This window comes from Botryllus schlosseri, chromosome 8 (assembly GCF_051294905.1).
Source record: "Botryllus schlosseri isolate E-star chromosome 8, Bs_hap1, whole genome shotgun sequence".
In the NCBI taxonomy this organism is placed as follows: Eukaryota; Metazoa; Chordata; class Ascidiacea; order Stolidobranchia; family Styelidae; genus Botryllus; species Botryllus schlosseri.
Genome location: NC_137243.1, coordinates 11,052,943 through 11,078,521, shown reverse-complemented (window position 1 = coordinate 11,078,521; position 25,579 = coordinate 11,052,943). Strand labels below are relative to the sequence as shown.

At 40.0% G+C, this 25,579-nt stretch overlaps 1 protein-coding gene across 2 annotated transcripts; it reads right to left on the bottom strand.

The window, feature by feature from the left end:
• Positions 1-1,911: 1,911 nt before the first annotated feature.
• On the bottom strand, positions 1,912-25,007 carry LOC145445193 (sialate:O-sulfotransferase 1-like). Of its 2 annotated transcripts, XM_080323355.1 has the most exons (8): positions 24,190-25,007; positions 23,404-23,492; positions 23,162-23,282; positions 18,987-19,168; positions 14,035-14,233; positions 13,000-13,256; positions 5,957-6,154; positions 1,912-5,101 (listed from the first exon to the last, which is right to left on the bottom strand). In XM_080323355.1, the coding sequence occupies exons 1-8, from the start codon at positions 24,270-24,272 to the stop codon at positions 4,719-4,721; spliced, it is 1,512 nt and encodes a 503-aa protein (XP_080179481.1). In that variant the 5' UTR covers positions 24,273-25,007; the 3' UTR covers positions 1,912-4,718. The 2 variants fall into 2 exon arrangements, with proteins under 2 accessions (XP_080179481.1, XP_080179482.1); XM_080323356.1 differs by lacking the exons at positions 23,162-23,282; positions 24,190-25,007.
• Between the last annotated feature and the right edge of the window lie 572 nt (positions 25,008-25,579).

The following is a 25,579-nucleotide window of genomic DNA, read 5'->3' as shown; positions in this document are numbered from 1 at the left end:
AACACTTACTAAAGCATTTTGAAATGCTGAAATTGATTTCGGTTTACACATAATGTTGTTGTTGTTAACAGTAAGCTATTCTCATGTGCCCAATATCACTATTTCTCACTGGCTGATACGGCTTCGGCGATAGTAATAACTATATAGTTTTTGTTGCACTAAAATCGCGGACAAGTTGCATTTAATTTTAACGAAAGTTGCAGTAAAAAGTTGCATTTATTATTTTTGCCTAATTATAGGGTATGAGATACTTGAAAGATTCCGTTGTATAACCTACTTCCTGCTGAGCTGTCACATTTGTTACTTTATTGCAATTTATCACACGGTCTGGCGAAACGGCCAAAAATTAAATTTATTCCGGCACATAGTAGGAAAATTGCGCAATGCAGAAATAATTTCCCCCCAAAGCCAAATAGCATAGCGATAACCCCTCCCCTACAACAAGTCGAATAACACACCCCAAACCCCCTAGGTCTGCAAACTTGACCCAAGGCATTACAGAAAAACTCAGCCTCGGTGACTTTAACAAAGGCAATAGTCTGAAAAAGGTGAGTCAGTGAAAATGTAATTTTCGGCGGTCTCGCCTGGGCGCTTGTGAAATAGGAAACTATTTGTAATTTAAACGATAGAATTAATAAAGCAATCTATTTACATATTGTTTGGGCACGGTCGGGCTTGGCAGGGGTAGTTGACCTTCTTGCTTGCAAGCCATTTTGTCATAGATAACAGTGAGATGAAGCTTACCCATCATATAGCTCTTTGTGTTGCAAATCAAAGAGAATAAAACCATACTAGAGATAGTTTAGAACATTTTTTTAAATTACTCAGTTACGTGTTAGCGCAATATTTGATTGAACTTGCAGTAAAAATTGGCATGAAAAATAGAGAGAAGTTGCAAAAAGTTGCACTGTAAAATCCCTTCAAACAGCCTGAAACTTCATAGTACATAGATTCTGAGTATCTATAATAGGAAGCTGTCGGAAGCTGGAAAAAGTTGCAAAAGTTGCAAAAACTTGCCCTAGTAATAACATTCCATGGAGGAAGAATTTGCTGGTATAAATGGGCGTATTGCCTTGACGTGCAATGGCGCACCACTGCCAAGACCGGGACGCTTAGAACTAGATATCCCTGCCGGGAATGTAGAAAAGTATATTTAGTTGTACTACAACATAGTTTAATTATTTTCACCATAGTACGTCATGTACTGGAATTCATCATAGCGCCAGATTTTGTTAAAATAATATTTTGTCATGTAAAAATTCGTCAGTTTTTTAGTCAAAAAATTTTTTTCAGGAAAAACTACTTCGTAAGGACAGACAGTTCAAACCAGAAATGAGGATAAGTAGTACAATTCTAACATTTTTTGGAAAACACATAATTTACATACGTTAGGTCAAAATTTGGTTACAATTTAGTTTTTCAAGGTCACAAAATGACAAAATTTAGATTTTTTAGGTCAAAATCTTTCGTTTTTTAGGCCAAAAAAAATCGCCCTAGTAATGACCTATACATCTAGTCAAAATGCGTTCTGAATTATGTTCTTAATCAGCATAAAATACGACATGATGTTTCTCCGTTCAATGGACAACCCTTCATCCTACATTTGACAAGTGAGAAAGTAATTATATTCGGCGGACCGGCCGGAAAGTTGACGTGGGCTGGCAGTTGAGAACCACTGTTCCAAGATGTTTCGTGAGCCAACGCATTTATGAAACTTATGAGTTTTATTAATTCACGTCCACACAATAAATATCATCAAAATAACGTTGCTCTAACGGAGGAAAATAGCTTGCTTGGCGTACAAATAATTCGATCATTTCATAAACATGTGTAGTGGTGGACTAAACTAAGTATACTGACTGCATATTTCGATTCTGAATCCAAGGGCGTAGCCAGAAAAAATATTTGGGGGGGGGGGGGCGAAAAATTCGATGACGTAAATGAACCCCCTCCCCCCGTAAAGATATGGAAAATAGGTAAAAAACGGTGGTCTTGGGCCCTTATTGGATGATTAACACAACATCTGGGGCAATCGTTATACATAGATTCCGCTCACAGGCATGAAGTGATACGATATTATTATGATTGTGAAAAACCCGGGCGTAAAAACATTCGCGCGAAACGCGAAAATTTTTCTTGGTTAATGAATGGAATTGGTTCATTAGATTATTACTTGCGTATTGCAAATACGTTTTCATCGTCAGATTTACCGGAAGGGCTGATATAAGTGGTGTCATCGAACATTCAGGGGGCACTTAATTGTACATCTTATATATGTTGATACCACACGGCAAGACTATTTTTCTAGAGGGTGGGGGCCAGGAGGGACAGTTGTCATTTATTGCTGTTATTTCATGGCTTGCGGAGAAGTCTGTCTCCATTCAAAAGATCACTCAGACGCAAGGTCGTAGCCACGTAGCTAGAAAAACATTTTTTTATAGGGGCTAGTTATTTTTGAGGAGTTCCCCCGTGGGAACACCTCGCAGAACCGTTGATCCTTCCATGGGCAATTTCATTACTACCTTTTTATGCACACGATGATTCTTAGACGCACACACACATACCCTATAGAAGCTTACAGTTGCCAACTAGCGTGTATTCGGCGATCGTTTCACGGGTGAGCCCAAATCGCTGACATCACGTAATTAACGATGAGTGTGAATTTCGGGTCTAGTCGCGCGGAGCGTTAAGTTTTTTTGAATAAATGAAATAATTTGATTATTATTATTGGCGCGTGTGTATGAGTGGTGTCCATTCTTATTATAATCACTTTGCTGAAGCACGGTTATCTAGTAACCTCTGGTAAAGATTGACGCAACTTTAAAGATTGGAATCGCTGATACATACCAGACCAAATTTTAAAAAAACGCACTTATGTAGGAGGGGTCTGATTGCAGGGACAAGATCATTAGGCGCCAGCCATTTAAGCAACCGAAAATCTATATCGAAGGAGGCTTCGGAATACATGCGTCGGTTTTATGGGAGTGCACTTTGCGGAGTCGCTTGTATAGCCTACTCTATATTATGTCTTCGTGTGTCCCGGAACGGAAATCGCCAGAACTAACAGTCCCCAATCCCCATACTGAACTGACACCCATAGACTCAATCAACTCAACCACCTCGGGCTACTCTATAGAATTTATCTATACTGGTACTGTGTATTCTCATAATTGAGAATGCAGCTAAATTCAACTATAGGTATTTGCAGAAGAATGTTTTTTCGGAATACCGATAATAAAATCAACACCTGTTTGGCCACTAGATCGCGCGAAGCGCGAAGCAAATCAGGTTGCATTCATCTGCCCAGAAATACTGTTATATTTATAGATTTTACAAAAAATTTCTAAAATTTGGGGGGAGCGATCGCCCCTTTCGCCCCTCTCTGGCTACGCCAGTGTCTGAATCGCCCTTTTTATGATATGACGATAAGGAAGTTAATGCTGTAATTAGTCATGCAGTAAATATACAATCATGATAATTCCCGATATTTCCTAACACAAGCGATCATCATGCGATCACTTATTCAGAGATCTGATAGACACGAGTCAGATAGGTCATACAACACATGATACTAATAAGAAAAGCGAACGAGGAAGTATCGAATTATTAGTCCTATGTAAAATAGAGTAAAAGGACACCAGCGTAAATGTACGAACATAACATATTTAATATCAAATATCGTGAAAATAAAATATCAATTTGAGCGTTGTCGATGACGTCAGAAAACTAAGAAATCCCAACTATATTGGAATTCAAAGCGTGCTATGCGTGTGGACTGTGGATGCAAACGACTATCTGGACGTAAGGCAAGATCATAACTATACGCTACAGTTGATAGGATCAGAACTATGGTTGCATTTAAAACAAACGTGTTTAAAATATCTATTTTTTCAGCCATGACGTCACGAATCTTTATTGTGGCGTCACAATGGATTGAAATAGACAATTGAAAATATAGGGTAAATATGGTTCTTTCGGTGAAAAGGGCTTCCGACCACTGCCATAAACAGACCAGAAATATCTTTAACCGGGAATACATCGCCATGCAGCATTTTACGGTCGGCGATCATCATCATCAGAACACCCATTGCGTACCAAAAATTTATATCCACTTGCTATAACCGTTGAAACGACGACGATTTCGAGGGGTACAGCCACTCCTCAACGTATACGTCGATCATATTGGGTGCCAATCGTCCGTAGGCTCATACTACATGGCTTTTCTGACGTATTTACACAATTATGGCATAATTAGACAACGTTTGAAAAAAAAACACTTTTTTTTCTAAAAGGCATTTCTTTAAAACACTGTTTAAAACATGTTTTAAACAAAGTGTTTTAAAAAACCGTTTGTTTGAAATGCAATCCTAATCTAATCTGCTAATCCTAATCCAATCCTAATTTAATCTGCTAGTTGCTGACGATTACTCCTGACGAGCTTCAGCCGAAAATATTCGGATTCATTTCAATATGAATATAATATTCAATTCTATATTGAAGTTCTGTACCTCCAAGAAGCTGTTCTATTGTGATGTATTAGGCATATACATGTAACGCGGTGTATTTTTGTTTTTGTGACTAATCGAGAAATTAGGGTTTGGTGAAGGCTTGCTGGTTAGGTTTCTCCGGGTGGGTGAAGGATCAAAACTACTGCCTTATGACCATGTCGGACAGTCGTTTTTCTAGGATTTGTATCTTTCTCTAACCGTACATTGGAATCATGTACTGTTGCTTGTACTAGAGAGATATGATTTGACTATTGAAGTGAATTTATGATTGTGTAATATTCTATCCATTTCTAGTATCCCATCGTCAAATCGCTGTTTCATAGTTTTGGGAAATGGATCGATGCTTAAGTTTCTGGAAGGCCTCTTGAAATTTCCAATAGCGTTCAGCTGCATGCATATGAGCCGTGATTCGAAATGTTCTTTGTGATCGGGAGACTTCAAATCGAGGAAATCGGCGATTCGTCTCATCTCCTTCACTTGGTCTTGTTGTAAGTTCTCATAGAAGACGATGTGATTCCGTTTCGCCACCTCCAGAAACTTTTTAACTCCACTTAGCCATTTATCTGGAACACCTTTAGCATAGGTCAAAAATTCTGCAAGATGAATATACGTGTTACCCACGGCGCGCTTCTAGATAGCGCGGTGATTGGCGAATATGAAATATATATTTTTCGGGGAGGCATTTAAAATCCATTGCTTCATCTGGTCACATTTCCTGCTGTTACTTCATACCTGGTCGGAATCTGGCCGGCTATGAGTATGCTCGACATTTGCCATATTGAGACATTATTTATTGAAAGTATTTTTTGCGTAAAACCTCAGAATTGCTTGGCGGTTCGAAATCGGCAGACGCGCCGACTGTTTGACACCCCCGCTGTTAATCGAACCGCATGCGATTTTGTTAGCGAGCGAGCAACTCTAACTGATTAGGGGTCAGTTGCATAAATCGCCACCGATGTTCGATCGTAGATCGTATGTCATGGATCATCAGCGTTTCGTGACACAGATGACGATCAGGCCATTATCGGTGAAATTTGATCGGCGAAATTTGATTCACCTCACGAGTTGGTTCAACGTGTTGATCGGCTGTACCAACACCCTCCGAACGTATCCAAGACACAACAACACAGTCCGAACATACCCCAAGCATATTCTGGACATGGCGTCCTAGTAGCAAAAAACCCGAACATACCCAAGACATACTCCAGACTTGATGCGAGAGTAGCAACACCGCCCGAACATACCCAAGACAGGAATTTTATTTTAATTTTACATTGCATCCAGTCGGACTTACATGAGAATGTACTTTGTTGTTAATTGTGCTACGAATATATTTTGTGGCCCTAAACCCAACATTCCGAAATGTTTGGAACGCTATAGTTCCAGATTGCTTTGCGAGTCTGCGAAATTTCAGCATAATCCTAAAACCAAGTAAATAATGACAATACCTGTGGTGTTTAAATCAGTTTCGGACATTAGCCCAGTGTGACTGCTTGTGGAACGTCTTGCCCATTCAGCAATGGTTGCCTTGTAGGGATTGCGTATCAAATATATTATAGTCTTGTACTTTCCGGGTGGTGAAATGTTGTGCTCCTTAACAGCTATCGATCTGCCGGATAGAGAGGATGATGTTTCTCCCAAAAAGCCTGAATATAATATACATCAATCATTTGATACCGCTGAAACAGCATGCTAAGGTTTGATTGTGTTTGGATTTGCTAGTCCAATAGTGCCACTTTGACCCGTTTGTTAAGTAGTTCATTTGCTGGCACATTGGCGACGAGGTTCATGATTGTCGAGGTACTGACCCGTGGTAACTCTTCCTTAGGAAGTAAAATTGGCTAGACGCAATGCTGTGGCACAATTGATTTCTCATCGTATCGTTGTAACTGCCTGGTTTGTAAGGAGAAGTGGCGATTTCTATTTTATAAGGCAGGGTTCGCCAACTCAAAGCAGGTCGCGGGCCGCATATGTCTTCTATATCGAGATGAAAATAGGCAACACAGTTTAGCAGCCACGTTTTGATAACTCCAAATCAGTACAACACTGTGCTCTCTAACATGGGCGACGGGCATAGTTACCAAAGGATTTTTTTTATTGAAGAAATACAAATACAACAAAAATATCATGATCATCAATTTCATTCTATTTTCAACTACGAGCGGCGCACGCGACCCGACAACACTCTTCAGTAGCTAAAGCTGGGGTGGTAAACCTTTTTGCTATTCACGGCCGCACTTCGATAACTTATGTAGCCTGAGGCCGCGTTGCAGTGCCCACTGCCCAGTCGTAATGAAGTAACTGGGGACCGAATTCTCTCGTCAAACTATAGCTAAACTGTCCATATCAATTGTCGGTGAACTCCGGAATAATCTATTTACTCATTTCGGCTTACTATGCGGACTGAAATCGCGAGTAGTTTAGGGAAGTTCAGGTTATTGATGCTGTGCTGCATCTTTTGGGGGGCCAATTGTTATCAGTCCCTTTTTTTGCATGCTGTTTTTTCTTGTCATCCCGTCAGGATTGCCGGTATAGTGGAAATATATACGTAGGCCTACAGGATAGACAAATTTCCATCGTGATGAGCAGAACACAATTACAATTTGGTGTTTCTTCATGGCGCGCATCATTTTCCTCTGCTGTTCGCATCTGTACTGTGGGCCTCACGTTGCAAAGGACACTACTATATTAAAATCGAACATCAACCCGCATTAAACCGCTCCTAGCGCAAAGAAAATTTCTAGAATAATTCAAACCTCCTATTAATTGGGGAGTCAATTCGTAAAATTAATTTGCATATTGACGGCCGCCAACACATCGAATTAAGTGTCGAAGGCCGCATAATTCTCTGCCGCAGATTGGCCACCCCTGGACTAAAGAATCTATATTGGGGTTAGCTAGACATGGTAGGCTACTTGCTGGAAAACTATCTTCTCGTGAAGCTTGGTCTTTTGGGGAGCCCGAAGTCGTTCTCTAAGCGTCTCGTTCTAGACCAGCGGTGGGCAAACTTTTGAGCTCGCGGGCCGCATGCAACATCAGAATCCATTCGCGGGCCGCACTATATAAAATTGGGATTATAAACCAAAACGCAATATTGATATTTGATTATATAGTGAGGACATGGAGATAATATATGTGCTTGTTTAAAACAAGCCAAACATTACTTTGATGATATCGTACACGCGTCAGAAACATACAGTGGCGAGATTTCATAATCTGGCGGACCTCAATAACCAATTTGTCAAAACTATAGAGATGAAAGTCGATTGGCCCGATTCTTAGAACAGGATTGAAATTTAAATCTGTGAGCAGCGATCTGTTCATAGATTTACTAATTCCACTTTTGGTTCAGTTCCAGGACACAAAATGCTGACAGCATCATAACCATGTTAGCTTCGAACACGCTTCTACTATGTGTAGATAAAGTAAAAATACCTCAATTCTACGCATACAGACCCCGAATCTACCTAAGAGACGACCGAATCGTTTTTTATAAGCACATCACTGAAATAATTAAATATCGAGTGGCCAATCTGAAATCCCACTCGTGATCCAAATTATGTCAATCTCGTTGCAGCTATCCCGCTGTGATATTAAGTATTTACCTTAGATCAGTGGTTCTCAAACTTTTTAAGACACGCCCGCCTCCCCTTATGATGGTGAAAGATTTCGCGCCCCCTTATCGTCATGTCACAAAACACAACCAGGATGCTCGGAAACCTAACGGGTAGTTTGATGGCATGGAAGGTTATGACTATGGATGAGATAATTTTAAATATGTAATTCAGACTAAATACAGAGCAATAATTATAAATTGAATGTAAATCGCGCGAAGCGCGAAAATTTTTGTCAGTTCAGCTCAGCTTCGCGCCCCACTTCAGATGCCTTCACGCTTCCAAGGGGGGCTCGCCCACCCGTTTGAGAACCACTGTCTTAGAATTATCATGGTGAATTATACTAAGAAAAAGTTTACTCAAGTCCCTGCATTTGTTCGATTTTTAGTACGCATTTCATCAATATTTTTAAAAAGTTTCTTTAGACTCTCGCGGGCCGCACAGAACGGTGTTGCGGGCCGCATGCGTCCCGCGGGCCGTAGTTTGCCCACCCCTGTTCTAGACAGTGGTGTACCATTGCACTACAAGGCAATATGCCTATTCATATCAGCTAATTCTTCTTCTATGGAATGATATTACTATCGCCGAAGCCGCACCAGCTAGTGAGGCATAGTGAAATTGAACACAGGAGAATAGCATACTTTGAACAACGACAACAACATGTTTATACTGAAATCAACTTCAGCATTTCAAAATGATTTGATAAGCGTTCACTTGAAATTTCAAATCGGGGCCGCGAGCTGGTAACCCCTGGTATAAGGAAATTTTCGACAGGTTCTGTTCCCATGAATTCTACCGGTTGGAATTGAGTCGAGTTTGTTTTGAATTGTTTTTCTAAACAGCGTATCAATTTCATGGGGTATACAGTAAAAAATTTTTTTTTGAAAATATTGTATAATACATTCGAAAATTTAAACCTGTAATAGATTCGCGATTACCGGTGAATGGAGTCAAATTTGATGTGGATCTTTTTTAGGCAACATCGCGATTTAATCGCCTAGCATGCTAGATTTGGAAAAAATGTTTGTTTGCATAACCCTAATGAACAGTCACATCTACAATTATCACATCACATACATGAATTACCGGAGACACAATGTGCAGATTACTATTTTTTCTATTACGTTGATCTATACAAATTCAGAAAAAAATATGCCATGAACTTTAATAATTTATTACAGCTAAGTTTTGGTTGCTGAATCCAATTCTGAGCTCGGAATTGGGGTAACACGTCAGTTTTTTTTGCTGTGCATTTTAGCCAATTCCATAAATTGATCAAATTTTGGCTTTCATTAGCGATCGTACGCTGAGCATATACCAGCAACAGATCAAATGTTGGTATGTTGACATTATGATGAAACCTTGGCTAAAAGTTTTGGTTCTGGCGCAGAATGAAAGTTTTCGTTTAAATTCTGCTGTACACAATTAAATATACTGTATTCTCATTGGAAGTTAGGCCTGCATGTCTGCTGTTCTACGAAGACCATAGACCAGTAATTCCCAAATTGTGTGCGGCCGCAGATTGCTAGGTGTGACTCAAGCCTGCCTGGGAATTCGGAAAACCACTGTATATTATTGAATATAAGGCATCCAGACAAGCAGATGCGACTAGAAAGCCGTCTAACTTATTCAGCAGGCTGATAAATGAACAAATGTGACCATGTCCATGAAACTAATTGTGGCATTGGCGATGAATAAGGCAATGGTCACATCATAACTAAGCGGCTATATCTGGATAAATTATTTGATTCGTTTCAAATCGATTCAAATAGAACTAGAAATCGTACCGAAAATCATGAGCACATTGTCTTGAATTCACTCAACGATACTTATCTGGATATGTTGTAAACAAATATAGGTGGTAGTGAATCCATTTGGAAGCCATAAATCAAGCAATCGTTTTGCAGAAGAATAAAAGCTTATTCATTTACAAAACTCCCCTCTTTTTGAAAAGTCGTTTTCGCGAAATGTTTTGGATACCCCTACCAAATCCTATTCCATGACTAGTGCAATAAAATTTCATTTTCATTTGTACCTTAATGGGTAATTGACTTCCCAGATCGTATCAATCATTCCTACGTGATACTGACTACTGTGCATGTGCATTTTTATACCACCATTATTGTTGTCTGTTGTTCTGTATTTCGGATGGATGTAAAATACAGAATCTCTCTCTCTCGATATATATGTATATCTAACCCAGGGGTGGGCAACTTCTCCAGTCGGCGGGCCGGATATAGGAAAATAAAGTACTTGGCGGGCCAGATTGCTAAATCGATATTCGCCCATTATCCACACATACAAGGAATAATCGAATTTAATGAATGTATTTTATCGACAGCAATGTCACTTCAAAGCCATTTCTCGCCGATACTGATGAAGGTAATGAGGATTCGAGAACAGCCTTGTCGTACAGGCGCCGCCGCTCGCCATGTCTGCTTCTCTCTGTTCAATTAACATACGGTGCGATCTTTCATTAAGATTTCAAGGCTTTCGATAAGCCCAGTACCTCAAATTTACAAAGATCTCAAATTCATTAGGTTTAAGTAGGTGGCGACATAGCGTAGTGGTATAATTCACAGCTGCAACACCAATGGGTTGAGACTTCGAGTCCGGCTGAGGCCGACTCCAGAACTCCTGCCGAGGTGTTGGAGGTATATTTAGGCTTTTCCTCGTCATTTCATCCGCACAAGCGGTGTCTTAGAAAAGCCTAGAAGTGTGCCGCGCTTACGGAATCCAAAATATAGGCCTGGTGTAAATGACCGTTGTAGTCGATTAATATCACGATTAACAGAAACAACATTACGGTTGAGTAAATCGTAAATGCCGATAAATGTAAGTAAAGCAATAATGTAAGCCTCGACGAACTTATGCGTGAGCTCCACGCACGCATGCTACGCACACACGCAACAAAGTTGGTCTGAGTGAGTAAAGTAGCGAGTAGTTGAGTAGCGGTAGAGGGAGGGAGGTATGATGGAAAAGGTAGGATCCCGAAATCTTGATTAAACGGGTTGGAACCGTTGGTACATTGACTTCATTACATGATGCTATTTCGTGACCTCCCATGTCTGCTATGTCAAAAAATACGGAATTCGCAAAAACATACTAAACTAAAAGACGCACACGATTTCAAATTGGTATTTCTTTACTGGCAAAGAATTATTTCCCTGCAGATAGCATTGGCCCTGTGGGGTTCAGGTCGCCAGGACAGGAACATTCGGCGCCGGCCATTTAGGCGCCTATGGATAATTAAACATATATGTATATTTGTATATATATCGAAGTTTTCGGACAGCACAAGGGCATTCCTTTTCGACTATACCCTCAGAAGCAATATTGATTGAACTAGTAGTTAAAACTAATGTTAGGATCACAGTTGGATCAATTGTAATTTGTAATTGAGCTGAATGAAATTAATTAAATTTTTTCATGTAATATTTACGTCGGTGTTCTATGCGTGCTGCGTTATAACTAGATAATTCAGTCACGCTAAACTGTTTCCCATACTTCAGTAGCAACATAAAACTTTGTGAATTACAATATAGGCTAAACTAGTGGTTCTCAAACTGGGTACGTGTCCCCTTGGGCGGCGTGAAAGCATCTGAACGGGGCGCGACGCTCCGGTGAACTGAAATCCTTTCCGCGCTTGGCCCGATTCACCTCCGTTTTATGGTTATTGCTCGGTGTATAGTCTGAATTTCGTATTGGAGAATTCTCTCATCAACAGTCATAACCTTCCATACCATCAAACTATATGTAAGGATTGCTAACTTTCTGGTTTCATCGTGTGCTATGACGATAAGGGGTGGGGGGTGGGGGCGAAATATTCACTCTGTCTAAAAAAGTTAGAGAATCAGTGGGCTAAACTAAATCTTAATATTTCAAAAATGGATGAACAGCAAATAAACTCTTCTGAAACCTGTGCTGAACCATTTCCTACACCACGGTCAAAGTTTTTTTAAGCTCTGACCAGTACCGAGGCTTTGTTGCAACAATAGCAAAAAAAATTCAAGTTTCCAACCAAGGCTTCATCAAACTTGATCACGCATTTGTAGAGATGTTATCCCAATCTTACCTTCAATCGTGGCCAAATTTACTGGGGCCAGAAACTTTTCGCACCCTAATGTTCATCAAATGCAATCTAACGGTTTCCGAGCAAGTGAAAATGTAAATGCGAACCAAAATATTGTAATTCTTAGTTATCAGTAGGTTCTTTCCTTTTGCATTTTTACGCACCTTATCGGTATCATCCTTATCGCTGACGCCTTACCAATTACATTTCATTATCCTGACCGAGCTCTGAGTAGCCTAATCGTTTGATTACATTTCATTGACTGTCCTGTAGCCTATACGCTGTTAGTCACTCAAACCGTTGGTTTTTAACAGTCGCTTGAAACATTTTTCTGTGCTTGTACATTTCAGTACTCATAATTAGGAATAGTTCGAATACGTTCGAGTTTTTTTTTATTAAAGGGTATTCTACACATATCAGGAATGAAACATGAATAGCTTGAGATTGTTGCTAATTACGTAGCTATACGGTTGTCAAAGAACACCTCTTTACTGAATCAATTACTTGTTTAAAAGTAATTGTAATTGTAATTGTAATTTGATATTTTCAGCATTGAGTAATTATAATTGTAATGTAATTGAAACATGCAAGGAAGTAATTGTAATTGTAATCGAATTAAAATATTGTAATTGATCCAACTCTGGTTAGGATTACTGAAACTTAATAACAAATGCTCGGCTGCACGCTGGTGGCATTATAGCAGTGGGTGTATAGGATATTTCGATAGTTGAATAGCGCATTTCGATTATTGAATATCGATAGTTGATATTGATATGTTTCTACAATATCTGTATTGAAAACAAACCTCCTTCAATTAGTGCGTTATCCGAGTACTGGCTTCCAGTGTAAACACCAGTGGACACTTCAATGAGATGTCTAATCCATGTGTTTCCCGAGCCAGGTAAACTCCACAGTGCCACGGGATCTGCTTCCGATACATCGTAGAAACGGGCTGAACAGGCTGGATCCTCAACAATTGTACGGTACACTGGAATTCTGTCGTCCTTGCCTTTAGAAGCGCACTGTTTTAGTATCATTTTCATGTTTTCTGCCTTTGTAAATCTGTATAAACACAAAATTACCAGCATATATGCAATTATAATTCTGACTTGAGGTGTTATCCGCGTCGATCTAACGAGTTGAACAATTCAATTGGTGTTTCGTGCGACCGGTACCACGGAGTTGTTAAACAATACAATATATAGTGTAACTTTCTTACGGGATGGCGTGGACCCAATTATAACCTATATTTCCTAATTCAATTTTATACCTACAAATTTCAGAAAAAGCAGTCACATATCGACCAATTTCTACATTTGCGAGACAATTGCCACATGGCAGTAGAAGATTATTTATCATGTGATTATAGTTTTAACTTGGTTCTAAATGAAAGCTATTTCTGATCAATGTAGAAATTGTTCGACGCTCATTTTCTTAATAAAATTTTAATCTTGGGTTTCGTCATCATGGAATATGGAAGTTATATAGGCATGGAAGGAGGATCTTCCAAACGGAATGGGTAGACCGATACACCGGTTGAACAGCGCAGCTCTGGAACACGCGCGTGTTCTGATGCAGGATTTATGGGTTCAACTCAAGTTTAATTTGACAAGATGTGCAATTTTTCAGATTCAGATAAATTTATAGAGCATAGATTTATGGTCTTACTGTCAAATACGAATTCAAACCTTCATGAATTGCGATTGGAAATATGGCCAAATCTTTGACAGAGCGATAGTACGGCAACCCTGGTTTTGTCGAAATCCATTCTAACATATTTTAAGTGGTGTTTGTGTATTTGAAGTCCTAAAAATACACTGTGGTTAATATATATGCTTACAATGATATAAAATCCGAGCATATACATGTTTTCTTCGTTTGAAGTGGTATAGCAATAGTTAACCCAAGGTTTTCGCAATTTAAAATGCATTCCTCAACCGTGTTTGACCACTCAGTCATGGAAATCATCGCCTCTTTTGTATCCGGTAGCGTCTCAAGGCATCCTATCAAATCTTCATTCACTGACAATTCATTGAAGTCTGTGAAAAGCATCAAATATTGTCGAAAACATTGGAGTTGCACGTCTCGTAATTGCAGTTCTTGGGCACTAACTGAGCCCCATTTTCAGACATGGAGTCGTGTAGGACTCGCAAATGAGACGGGCAATGCATATCCATGATAGTGGTATGCATGGGAATAGTCGAGATGATAATTTGTCAAGTCGCAAAACCTTTCAGCAATCAATCGAAGCGACGATAATCGCCGATTTTGCAATAAGATATATATAGCGAAGACATTAACACGAAGTCCGTTACAATGATTGTAATCTATAACTTACAGAGCAGGGACGGGCAACATACGGCCCGCGGACAGTTTGCCGTCTTACTTGATAATGTGGCCCGCGGCCCCACGGCATGCTTACTACGTCAAATTTTAGTGACTGTTTGTTTTATATACATGTTTACGCAGCGTGCGAGAGCAGAACTTACGCGCTGTTCATCGAGGCGAGAAAACTTGCATTATCTGCATTCACGATTTACTCAACCCGAATGAATTGATATCGAGGAAAACATGGGGTACCGCGCTGATCGAAAGCCTTGAAATCTTAATTAAGGATTGCACTATTGTTAATTGATCATAGGGAAGCAGACATGGCGGCCCCTGTATGACAATACTGTTTTCAAATCTACATTGTCTTCGTCATTATCGGCGAGAAATGGCTTTGAAATGTCATTGTTGTTGTTAAAATACATTCATCAAATACAAACTATTCCTCGTGTATGTGGATAAATGGGCGATTAATGCATCGATTCAGCAATCCCGCCCGCGAATTTGGATTTATTACTATTGGCTGCATTTTCAGCAGAGACTGCGAGGAGGGAAGAAGCAATTACGCTATGCGAGATCTGTTTACTATACAATAACAACTATATAACTGTATATAACTGTACATAACTGTATAACAACTATAACTCATCGAAAGATCAAATCTGTAGAACGTGATTCTATCAGTGGCGGCTCGTCCCATAGGGTTACCGGGGCATTGGACCGCCAGTAATTGTGTGCTTCACAAGAATAATATCAATATATTATTTACAGGCACATGTCATTCGGTACATAGCGAAATTGCGACGAAAATCGCTGTATATTCCGTGTTTTAGCTTGTAAAGGCCCAAGCCGCGGCATATATTTTATTTTCTTGCACTGGTATAGCGCTCGTAACTAGATCAGTTATCCATTCTCTCAATGATGGTCACAATAAAGAGAAATAGCTTTTTTCCTTCATTATCTTACTCAGCGAAATTAATGCGATTTGGGCAACTTTCTATCCACCCTACGATGACGTAGCAATGGTATTGGCGTCTGAACTTGATATTATTAACTGAATGAACTCAATTTTCAGTGCTTGGTTTTGTGGAATCAATCGCCAATTTCAATGATCCAGGATTCGGTAGGCTCGAAAACTTCCTGTTAAGTGCTAATTGATTGATTTCACAAAATCAAGCACTGCTAATCAATGCGCGCCCTTATGCTAATATATACAGGGTCGAAGGTGGCCCCAAATGACTTCGTAGATCAACATAAAATGAAGTCTTTCGGTACCGACTTTATTCATTTTAAAAAATTTCTTCACGCTTCTCACGATTTAGTTTCACCGGATTTCTTGATTTTAATATATGGTTGCATAAATATGTAAGAAAAAATGAAAGGCATGCATAATGTTCACCTATTGGTCCAACCATATATATAAGCAATTATAAGAGAAGGGCATCCCAACATGCTGGAGCCGTTGATATAATTTAGTGCAGTGGTGTGATACCTGTGGGAGCAGGAATATTCGGAACCGGCATTTTTTGCAAAAAATTAAGCAAATATTGCGTACATGATAGCTCTGGTGTGGTAGCCCAATACTTGAAGAACCACTGTTGTGTAGAGGTGGTCGAAGTAGTCAAGAAACCTACTCCAGTAGGAGTACAAGTGGTTCAAACTACTTCAAAAAGAAGTATAATTACCTGGCTTCGACTTCTAGTCAAGTAAGTAGGCCTAAGTAGTGGTGTAAAGCAGTCATAAACACACTCATATGGACTGTGAAACGCCCGATACTGGCATAAGCTCACGATGCAGAGTGGTTCGTGCTTCTATATTCCAGAAGGCACAAAGTTTCTACAGCAAATACTTGACCCACATCATGTTATACAAATGATAACGCAACGCTTACTTAAGATAACGGGTAGAAGTTGAATCTGATATTGCGTTAACAAATTGCGTGATTAGGAGTCAACTGACAACATGGTTGATAAAATAAATAACCTACATTTACATTTGATTTACTGGTTGGAAAGTAAGGGAATACAGCGCTTAGTTTTTAATTTCAACATGGATGTGCTCCAAACAAAAGAACGCAAAGCAATAACACCGCCTAAAAAAGTAAATAAAATTTGTAAAAAGCGGAGAATATGTTCCATGCCTTTTGCCCAGAACGCTTCACATGTAGTCGACTAAAACAAGGTCTAACGCCAAAAAGTCAAGGCTTTTTCCACATCCCCAGTTTAGACATTATGACCTGCATATTTGCTACACCCTGGACTGTATATATAACTATAGCTCAACTGAGCGAACATGTTTGGAAAATCAATAGCCATCAGTCCAGGAAATGCGCATTATGATGTAGTTCTAGTTACATGACATCAAATAATGCATATCGCATTAAACAATATTTTGCTATATAGTTCTACGTCGGGGGTGGCCAACCTTTTTGCTATTCATGGCCACATTTTGGTTATTTATGTAGCCTACGGCCGCATTGCAACGCATAGTCGTAATGATCTAACTGGACGCCAAATACCCATGTTAAACTGTCCAAGTCCATTTCCGGTTATGGTTGCAGTACCAAACTCCGTTACAATGCAACATTCGAGGCTGATTTTTGGGGGTTCTAGGATGACGAGCAGAATTAAATTTATATTTTCGCAATCAGTACCACGGTAGCCTTCGATTGATACCCGATTTATCAAATTTAAATGCTTGGCAAGCCGGTCAAACATTACCGTCCATTTGCCTTTGACCGAATGGAAAGTGTGACGTAGACCAATTTCACTGAGCCGTGAGATTTGCTTGTGTCCACGCCATATAGGACACTATGTTCACACATGATACCATCTGTATTTCTTATATCTGCGTCTATAAACAATAAATTGTTGTTATTGTTTATTATAGCACAGGATTATAGGCGGGCAATGTCCACTGCCAAGTTGCCCAACGGGACAAGACACCACTGTCAGGAATGGAAATATGTATAGAGCAGCGGTTCTCAAATTTTTTTACACACGCCCCCTTTTATGGTAGTAAAAAACTTCGCGCCCCCCTTATCGCCACATCACAAAATGCAACGAGAATGCTGGCAATCCCAACATATAGTTTGATGGTATGGAATGTTATGACTGTTGATAAGAGAATTGTCAAATATGAAATTAGGACTATACACAGAGCAACAACTATGAATTGGAGGTAAATCGCGCGGAGCTCGAAAACAATTTCTCAGTTGACCGCAGCTTCGCGCCCCCTCCAGATGCAGGGTTGTAATGACTCGAGTCACGATTTTCTGATGACTCGACTTGACTCGAGTCATTTTTTCAAAATACAGAAATGACTCGACTCGACTCGAGTCAATCTGTGTATTGACTCGACTTGGACTCGAGTCAATCTGTGTATTGACTCGACTTGGACTCGAGTCATTGCGCATGACTCGAACCAAGTCATTGACTCGAGACTTAGATAGCCAAGACCGACATTTCATTGTAATTCCGAAGCCAACACACTATTGGGATTTCGTCTGTTGGTACTGGTACTTGAATATGGGATATGCGATATGGTATATTTTAAATGCGAAACATTCGATATCACCAAACAGAGTTATAAAAAGTGGGTTTACCAAGACTTTAAGTGGAAACTGAGCAGTCTACACAATGACTTGGACTCAGACTCGAGTCAATATTCCATGACTCGGACTCGACCCTCTGCTAGCTGACATGGACTCGGACTTGACTCGGTGGTGAATTGAAATGACTCCACTTGACTCGAGTCAAAAGTATAAAAGTGAGATTGACTTGTGACTCGGAGCCTTGTGACTTGGTTACAACCCTGTCCAGATGCTTTCACGCCCTCAGTTTGAGAACCACTGGTATTGAGCTTACTGATGCGACAAGTGTTATTAAACAATGTTTGAACAACAAAATATATTCGCTGAAATATTTTCCATTTTAAGAAATATTCCGGAATGCAGTCAGTAAAAGTCTTACATACATATAGGGTTGCATTTAAAAGAAAAAATATATTACGTCACGAATATTCAATTGTCATGTCATAGTGGAGTGGTGCTGGCAATTGAAAATATAGGGTTAATATAGCTCCTTTGACGAAATAGGCTTCCAATCTTTGCCATATACCGACCAAAAATATCTTTAACCAGGACTACATCGTCATGTAGCATTTTTACGGTCGTCGATCATCATCATCAGAACAGTCATTCCGTACCAATGATCTATATCTACGCACTATAGCTGTTGTTGAACCGACTATTTTGAGGGTTCCAGTCATCCCATATAGTATACGTCGGCCATAATGGGTGACAATCGTCCGTAGGCTCAGGGAACATGTTTTTTGGAAAGTATTCACACAACTATGGCATAATTTTACAACTTAAAAAAACACGACTTGAAAAAAGGCTGTTGTTTAAAACACTGTTTGACACATGAACAACCATTTTCTTTATTGTCAACCTTACATACATACCTTTTTGACATCCTGACAATATTTTGTATATTTTGTAGCTTTCAAACGATTTGCATTTGAAGGCGAGATCCCAGCTATGCTCAACCAACATCGATTTTTTTCGACACCACAGTAAACCTTCAATCTTGTCGCCGCAAATGCAGGTGTGGTACCTTATGTTCACGCCAGCGTAAAGTCCGTGACTGTGACAGAAAAAACATTGGGTGGGTGGAATGACTTCCCCGATTTCACGGGCGTCGTTACCGCACTCTTAGATAGTGTGTAATTCCACTGCGTACCACCCTTGATATACTGATGTGAACATACACCCATGACACACGAAACCAGAGCCTACATCAGACCCATACCACTTGATTTTAATAAATCAATCGTAATACTGGTATATTTTGATCTGCCAGTACACACCCACAATGTACAATGCGACATAAAAGACACACAGTGCGATGTTATGAACATATAGGGGGATGCTGAACGACCAACCAGTTGGGGTCTCTTGAACTGGCATCCATCTCGACCTAGTGCCCGATGTCACAGTCTTCTCCGATATTATTTTTCCTTCGTCTGTCCTTTTTAGAAGGTACTTCTCGCTCTTTTTTTCTTTATCGGGTCATCTTTTCTGGACTTTTTTTGTCGCCGTAAGAGCAGCGACACGACTCAGAATAGCCTCCGACGGCGGAAATCGAACCCGCGCCGCCTACTTGAATGGCGCCGACGCTCACCACTACGCTACCCCCGCCCCCCGCATGTTGTGTGATTGCGGGTCGAGATCACAGCAGAAAGTAACTAAATATCCACAAACGGAAAGTTGAATATTTGGAGCAATAACATGTAACATAAGCAAGTAACATTTTTAAGATTAGCAAGGTGCATGCTCGTTTAGTGTTGATTTTTTTATGCTATCATCGCCATGCGTAGAGTGATCCGAAGTTGAAATGCAAAGAATTTCAACCAAAGATGTTATAATGACGTGAAAAATTGTAATATATGAAAAAGGTTGACATGGAAGCACCCACCAAAGCTTGTTCGTGAACGTGAACCTTTAAATGTCTGAGTTTCGAACACAGAACGCGAACGCGAACCTCACGTTAACACCATCCCTATATGACACCATAACATAGACCAGTGGTTCTCAATCTTTTTGATCTCGTGGCACACGTTGAAAATTAAAAATAGTTCGCGGCACGCTAACAGAGTGGTTCTCAACATTTTTCGGCTTACGGCAAATGCAAACTAACAGAATACTTAGCAGCACTCACAGTCGTACAGAGCTGGTCTCTGACAAAGTATTTTTACCCTTTCGAAGCACTCAATTAGGCTTTGGTCGGCTTCAAAGAAGAATTACTGTATCTTCTATATTTGCTGACGCTGACATGTCACAAGCATCGTTTTCAATTCTAACCCAGATTTGGTCCCAAACATTTTTTTACAGTGCAAGCCGGAAGAATAACTTTCTACGCTTCAGTGTGAGTGTTAGAATTTTTAGCTATTATACCTCTGCTACCACATGAGTGGCCTGCTGCGATCTTGTTGTAACTTTGGGCTGTGTTTAGATTAGGGTTGCCATACGTCCGGAATTTCCCGGACATGTCCGGAATTTCACTGAAAAATCTGCGTCCAGGAGGAATTTCTAAAATATGCCTAAATGTCCGAAATTTTGAAGGCTTGAAGTCGGCTCAAATGTTTTCCGTAAATCACCATAAACAGTATTATTTTCAAGCAGATTTATGCTATTCAAAATTCTTCGTCGCACAGCGCGCGGGTTAATGCAACGTATATTGATATTAGTATTGGCACCAGGCACCGCCCTCGCCAAAAAATGCAATCAGAAATAGATATAAATAACCATTATTTACTGAAATAAGTCTAATTGTAATCGCAATTATAAGCTAAAGGTATGTTACTAGAGTTGGTTAAAGCCGATTGGATGCTTCAGTCACAGACAGTGGTTCCAAATCTTGGGCTCATTTGCGATGATGTTGGACGTAATCAGCTTCCTAGGCCATGAGTAAGTTTGTGCAAGCTGAATTTTTTTAGTTATCAGCTTATCAAGTTTTGAGCTGGCGGACACGGAACATTTTCAAGTTGGAAATGAGGTCGTGACCGTGAAAGGTTGGAAATAACCGGATGTGCAACCTGCTGGTGCATTTTATGCTAGCCTAATATATGGAAGAATCAATATTATTGACAGAATTCATTCATAAAATGTAACAACCAAATGCGTATAGTAAGTACCCAAGAAGTTACATCGATTACCCTGGTGGGCCCAAGATCAGTGCTTTTTTGGGGGGCGAAAGGGGGCAGAAAAAATGTTGTTTCGGACCTGATCAAAACACACACACTCTATTCCTGTATACAGTCGATGGGCAATCCTTTACAAGTATGACGTCATATTAACAGAATATGTGTCATTTTTAAAATCCGCTAGTGGGCGCTAAAGAGTGTCCGGAATTTGCTTCACAAAAATATGGTAACCCCCTAGTTTAGATACTATTTCATAATTTTGTTTGACCATAAACTCTTACCCACTACCGCATTATCGATTTAATTAACCATAGCATCGAAGAGGACAACCACGATCGCCACGAATACAGAGGCGTAGAGGCTTACGGATGCCAAACGCATTTCCACGCAGATCGTGTAGCACGCGTGAGGATGGAAATACCTCAATAAATCAACTGGCAGCCACTCGCAGTTCAATTATAGTTACAACAAACCGGAATAATACCCTCAGCGGTGGGGAAATTTGTTAAAAGATATAATTTGTTCAACTTTGCTTCTCAATTCTCGAAATCGTCGCCTGGAACATAAGGTTAAGGTTGAGCTCCGAGCCTTCATCGGCAGCGCCGGCAAGCTACCTACCAACCAAACAATCGCAATGCGGAAGTCTATTGGCTTTGTTAGTGTGATTCGAATTTGTAAACGTGAACATTTGAAAAGAGTTCATTTCTCGCTGATGATTAGGAAGACAACGGGGATGCGATCAATCATCGTTTTGTGCAAGACTGAATTCATACTGAAAGGCGATATGTCGGGCAAAGCGAATTCGGGGGGTTGATTGCTGGCATGACAGCAATTTTGATTTGTCAACTGAACAGATTTCCCATCGAGCCCGATTTATGTTATTGATCGATTGCTATTAACTAAAATTTCAAAATTTCGGAGAAATTCTACTATATGTGGGCGAATTAGCGTATCACTGTATCATCATTGACGGTGGAGGCCCCGGTTGGATTCATGACAGTAGCAAGTTCCGAAGAGTCGGAGATTCTCCGTACGTAGCTGTGGTCACGTCATGAAGATAAAGATCGAACAGTGCCATTGGGCTGGTAGGTATTCCAGATTGAGATACCGTACCTGGTCGTTTCGATATCCTCCAATCTCTTCATTTCATTGCATCGCATTGTACATAGAGTGGATAAAATAATAGAACCATCAAATATGCCACATTCAGCATTTAGACTCCCTAATTTTTGTTATTTGTCGAAATTGTCGAACTTGTTTACTACATTTTCTCGCGGCACACCGGTTGAGAACCACTGACATAGACAGTAAGAACGGAAGGAAAAGTTCAATACATTCCTTATATGCGATCAGAAAGTAAATAATATCAGTTTCACTTATCAAAATGCATATTGTAAATCATAACCATGACATAGCGCTCCTTGATAGTACTAATCATCTCTGCACAAAAACCATGGAGCTATTAACCTAAAAAAATCCCCAATCCACCCGTGTTATCAGCGCAATATTACCATTATTACACATTTTAAATATACATTGTCGAAGTTTCAGGGTTTTTATCATGTATTAATACATGTTGGATGACACCGAAACAATCGCTGTAACCAATATCTAGACGCGACCCATTTTCGAAGGCCCGCAAACTCGTGTTTAGATCGTAAACCATGATAGTTAAGTGAACATCAGCATGATTGAAATGCAGCTTTATTGTTCGTGGTTAAAATTATTACCATGGAAAGTACCATCAGTATAGAACAGGCTGATTCAGAACCATCTTTCTTATGTTCACAAAATTAACTAATGCTCTTAGATTTTAAATTCACATTATCGTATCTGCGACTAGCCGCATAGCCGCCAGCCGGCGGCATGATGCCCGCCCTGATAAAGACATATTATAAGAGAAGCACACACTTGAAGATATGTTCATTGTTCACCTTTTAGAGCATTTATCCAAACAGGACGTCTTGATATCTCTTTCCTTCGTGTTATCCAAATCGAGCGGTCGGTATGTGCTGTCAGGTGGCCGTATGGGCACAAAACATCCAAGATACTTGGCTATGGCAAGAAATGAAGGAAACGTCTATGACGTACGGCGAAATCGTAAAATTATTAAAATCGCGCGACGCATGGGACTTTTTTCATCTCAAGTAGTAAATTGAAATCAACTTTTATATACCTCTGCATCTCATAGTAGTGTTATCCAATGGTGGCGTTGTTTGATTTATCAATTGCCTCGTTGCCTTCAAAGGACGTTCTATGGGAGTCCTGTAAAAAAGCACCGTGGCGATGTAATGTTTGCAAGGCATTGAGCGTTGAAAATAATGTACGCAGTCGAATTAGCTTAATTCGGACACCAGATAACCCGGACAACTGCTTCATTCGGTTAAAATGCACGAGAACAGAGCACCAGTAAAAATTGTGGGTAAGTGGGAGAATTATCCGCCTAATTCGGACACAGGGTCGCAATTCTTATGATTAGGTTATGACTATGGCGATTTTGTTGACCTAAAAACGAAAGATTTTGACCTAAAAAATCAAAATTTTGACATTTTCTGACCATTACTAAAAAACTTAATGTTGATACAATTTTGCCTCATTTATGTAAATTAGGTGTCGAGAGTTGCGGTTTACCTTATCACTCGCCCTGTGGACCTGTAACAAAATGAAAATTTATTACGCGCACCGGTCTTCAAAAAACATAAATGTAAAGCATTGAAACGTGACTGCAGAGGTTCAACTACAAGGCCACGTACGTACGACAGTAACAGCACACATGCTGTGGGTAAAATCTGGACTTGATTTTTAATTTTACAAGTGATCCACAATAATTCCGAATCTTCACTAATCTTCCGAAGCTGTAGGAACTTTTCAAGAACCACTAACGACCACCTCGCGGGCCAGCAGCAGCACCGGACCATAGGCTGCCGACCACTGAACAAGACCATTCAGATAAGACACTTACCTGACGAAATACTGAAATAATATAATGCCTGAAAGCACCAGGAAGAGTAGGAATAGGGTGATATGCTTTATGTTCCTCGTCATTGCCGATGCGATTTTGATGTGTCTTTTGTGCAATCTATTCGCATAAGGGTCCAAGCTACGTAGTTTCTCAGAACTTCTATGTACGCATAGAAAGACTATTAGACTAATAGACTAATTCAGTCTGTATGTATAGATACAAGCAAGTTGTGATCGGAGTCAGGATACATATGTGCTTAATTTGTTCGAAAAATTATGTAGACGATACAAAAGGAAGCAAAATGTAAAATGATATAGAACCAGTGCAACTGCGGTCGGACGGTGAGTCAGTACGGTAGTAGTAGTAGCCGTGATCGGTTACGGGAATCGAATATACTTAAATGGGTTTTACAGAAGTTTTCAATGTGATTTCAATCCATAGTTTAGCTTCGTACACGTTTCTTAAGATCAGACATGGGTAATCGTGATTATAGTAATTGGAATCGTAACGGCAGCTCGTAATATCTACCCAGTCAACAAAAAAGTAAGCGATCGCCCGGCGTATCATACGCTTTCGATGCCAAAATGATGCTTCAAAAGATACAATTTTCGCAATTCAGCTGCAGACTCATTAACCCTTATATTGCTGCGCATTAACCCTCTCGCTACTGTAGCTTACAACCGCTAATAACCCTATCGCTACCTGTATCATTGTTGCTTTCTGGCAGACATATTGATCCTTATGTTGCAAGACATCACAGTTTGACGATATGTTTTCATTATCGTGTTAGTGATATCAAAATACTCCCCGACCATACATATATAATACCGGTCAAATTTTGTAAACTGCTGCCTTCGTCAACGCTGTATCCTTTTCAATTAACCAGCAGATTTATACGAATATTTGGGCATATTGCAATCACTTCATGGCTTCAATTGCGGATCGCACTATAAGAAAGCAATTACCATTCAGGTTTCGTCGGAGAACTTTTTCTAAAACCTGAAAAAGGAGGACGTATGGTAACCCTACCTAACACCTCGGAAAATAGCATTTTTTCAGTACGTTCACCAGCGATCAGAGTTAGGTCAATAAATTTCCCGATTAATGTCCTCTTTTTCGGATCCGTAATTATAGGGGGGGGGGCGAAAATGTGTGTAGAGATTGATAAGGGTGCGATGATTCGGAAAAGGTTAGGAACCACTGAGTTAAATATCTAGAATTGTAGATACAGGTAATTGGTACGCGCGTGTTCTCATCGTAATGACGGCCGACTGTAAATATGCCGCTTAACGGTGCAGTCGTATTGGTTATAGATGTGTTTGGTCTGTTCATGACAGCGGACGGGAGCCTGTTTCGTCGAAGCAGCCACATTTACCCCATATATTTTCAA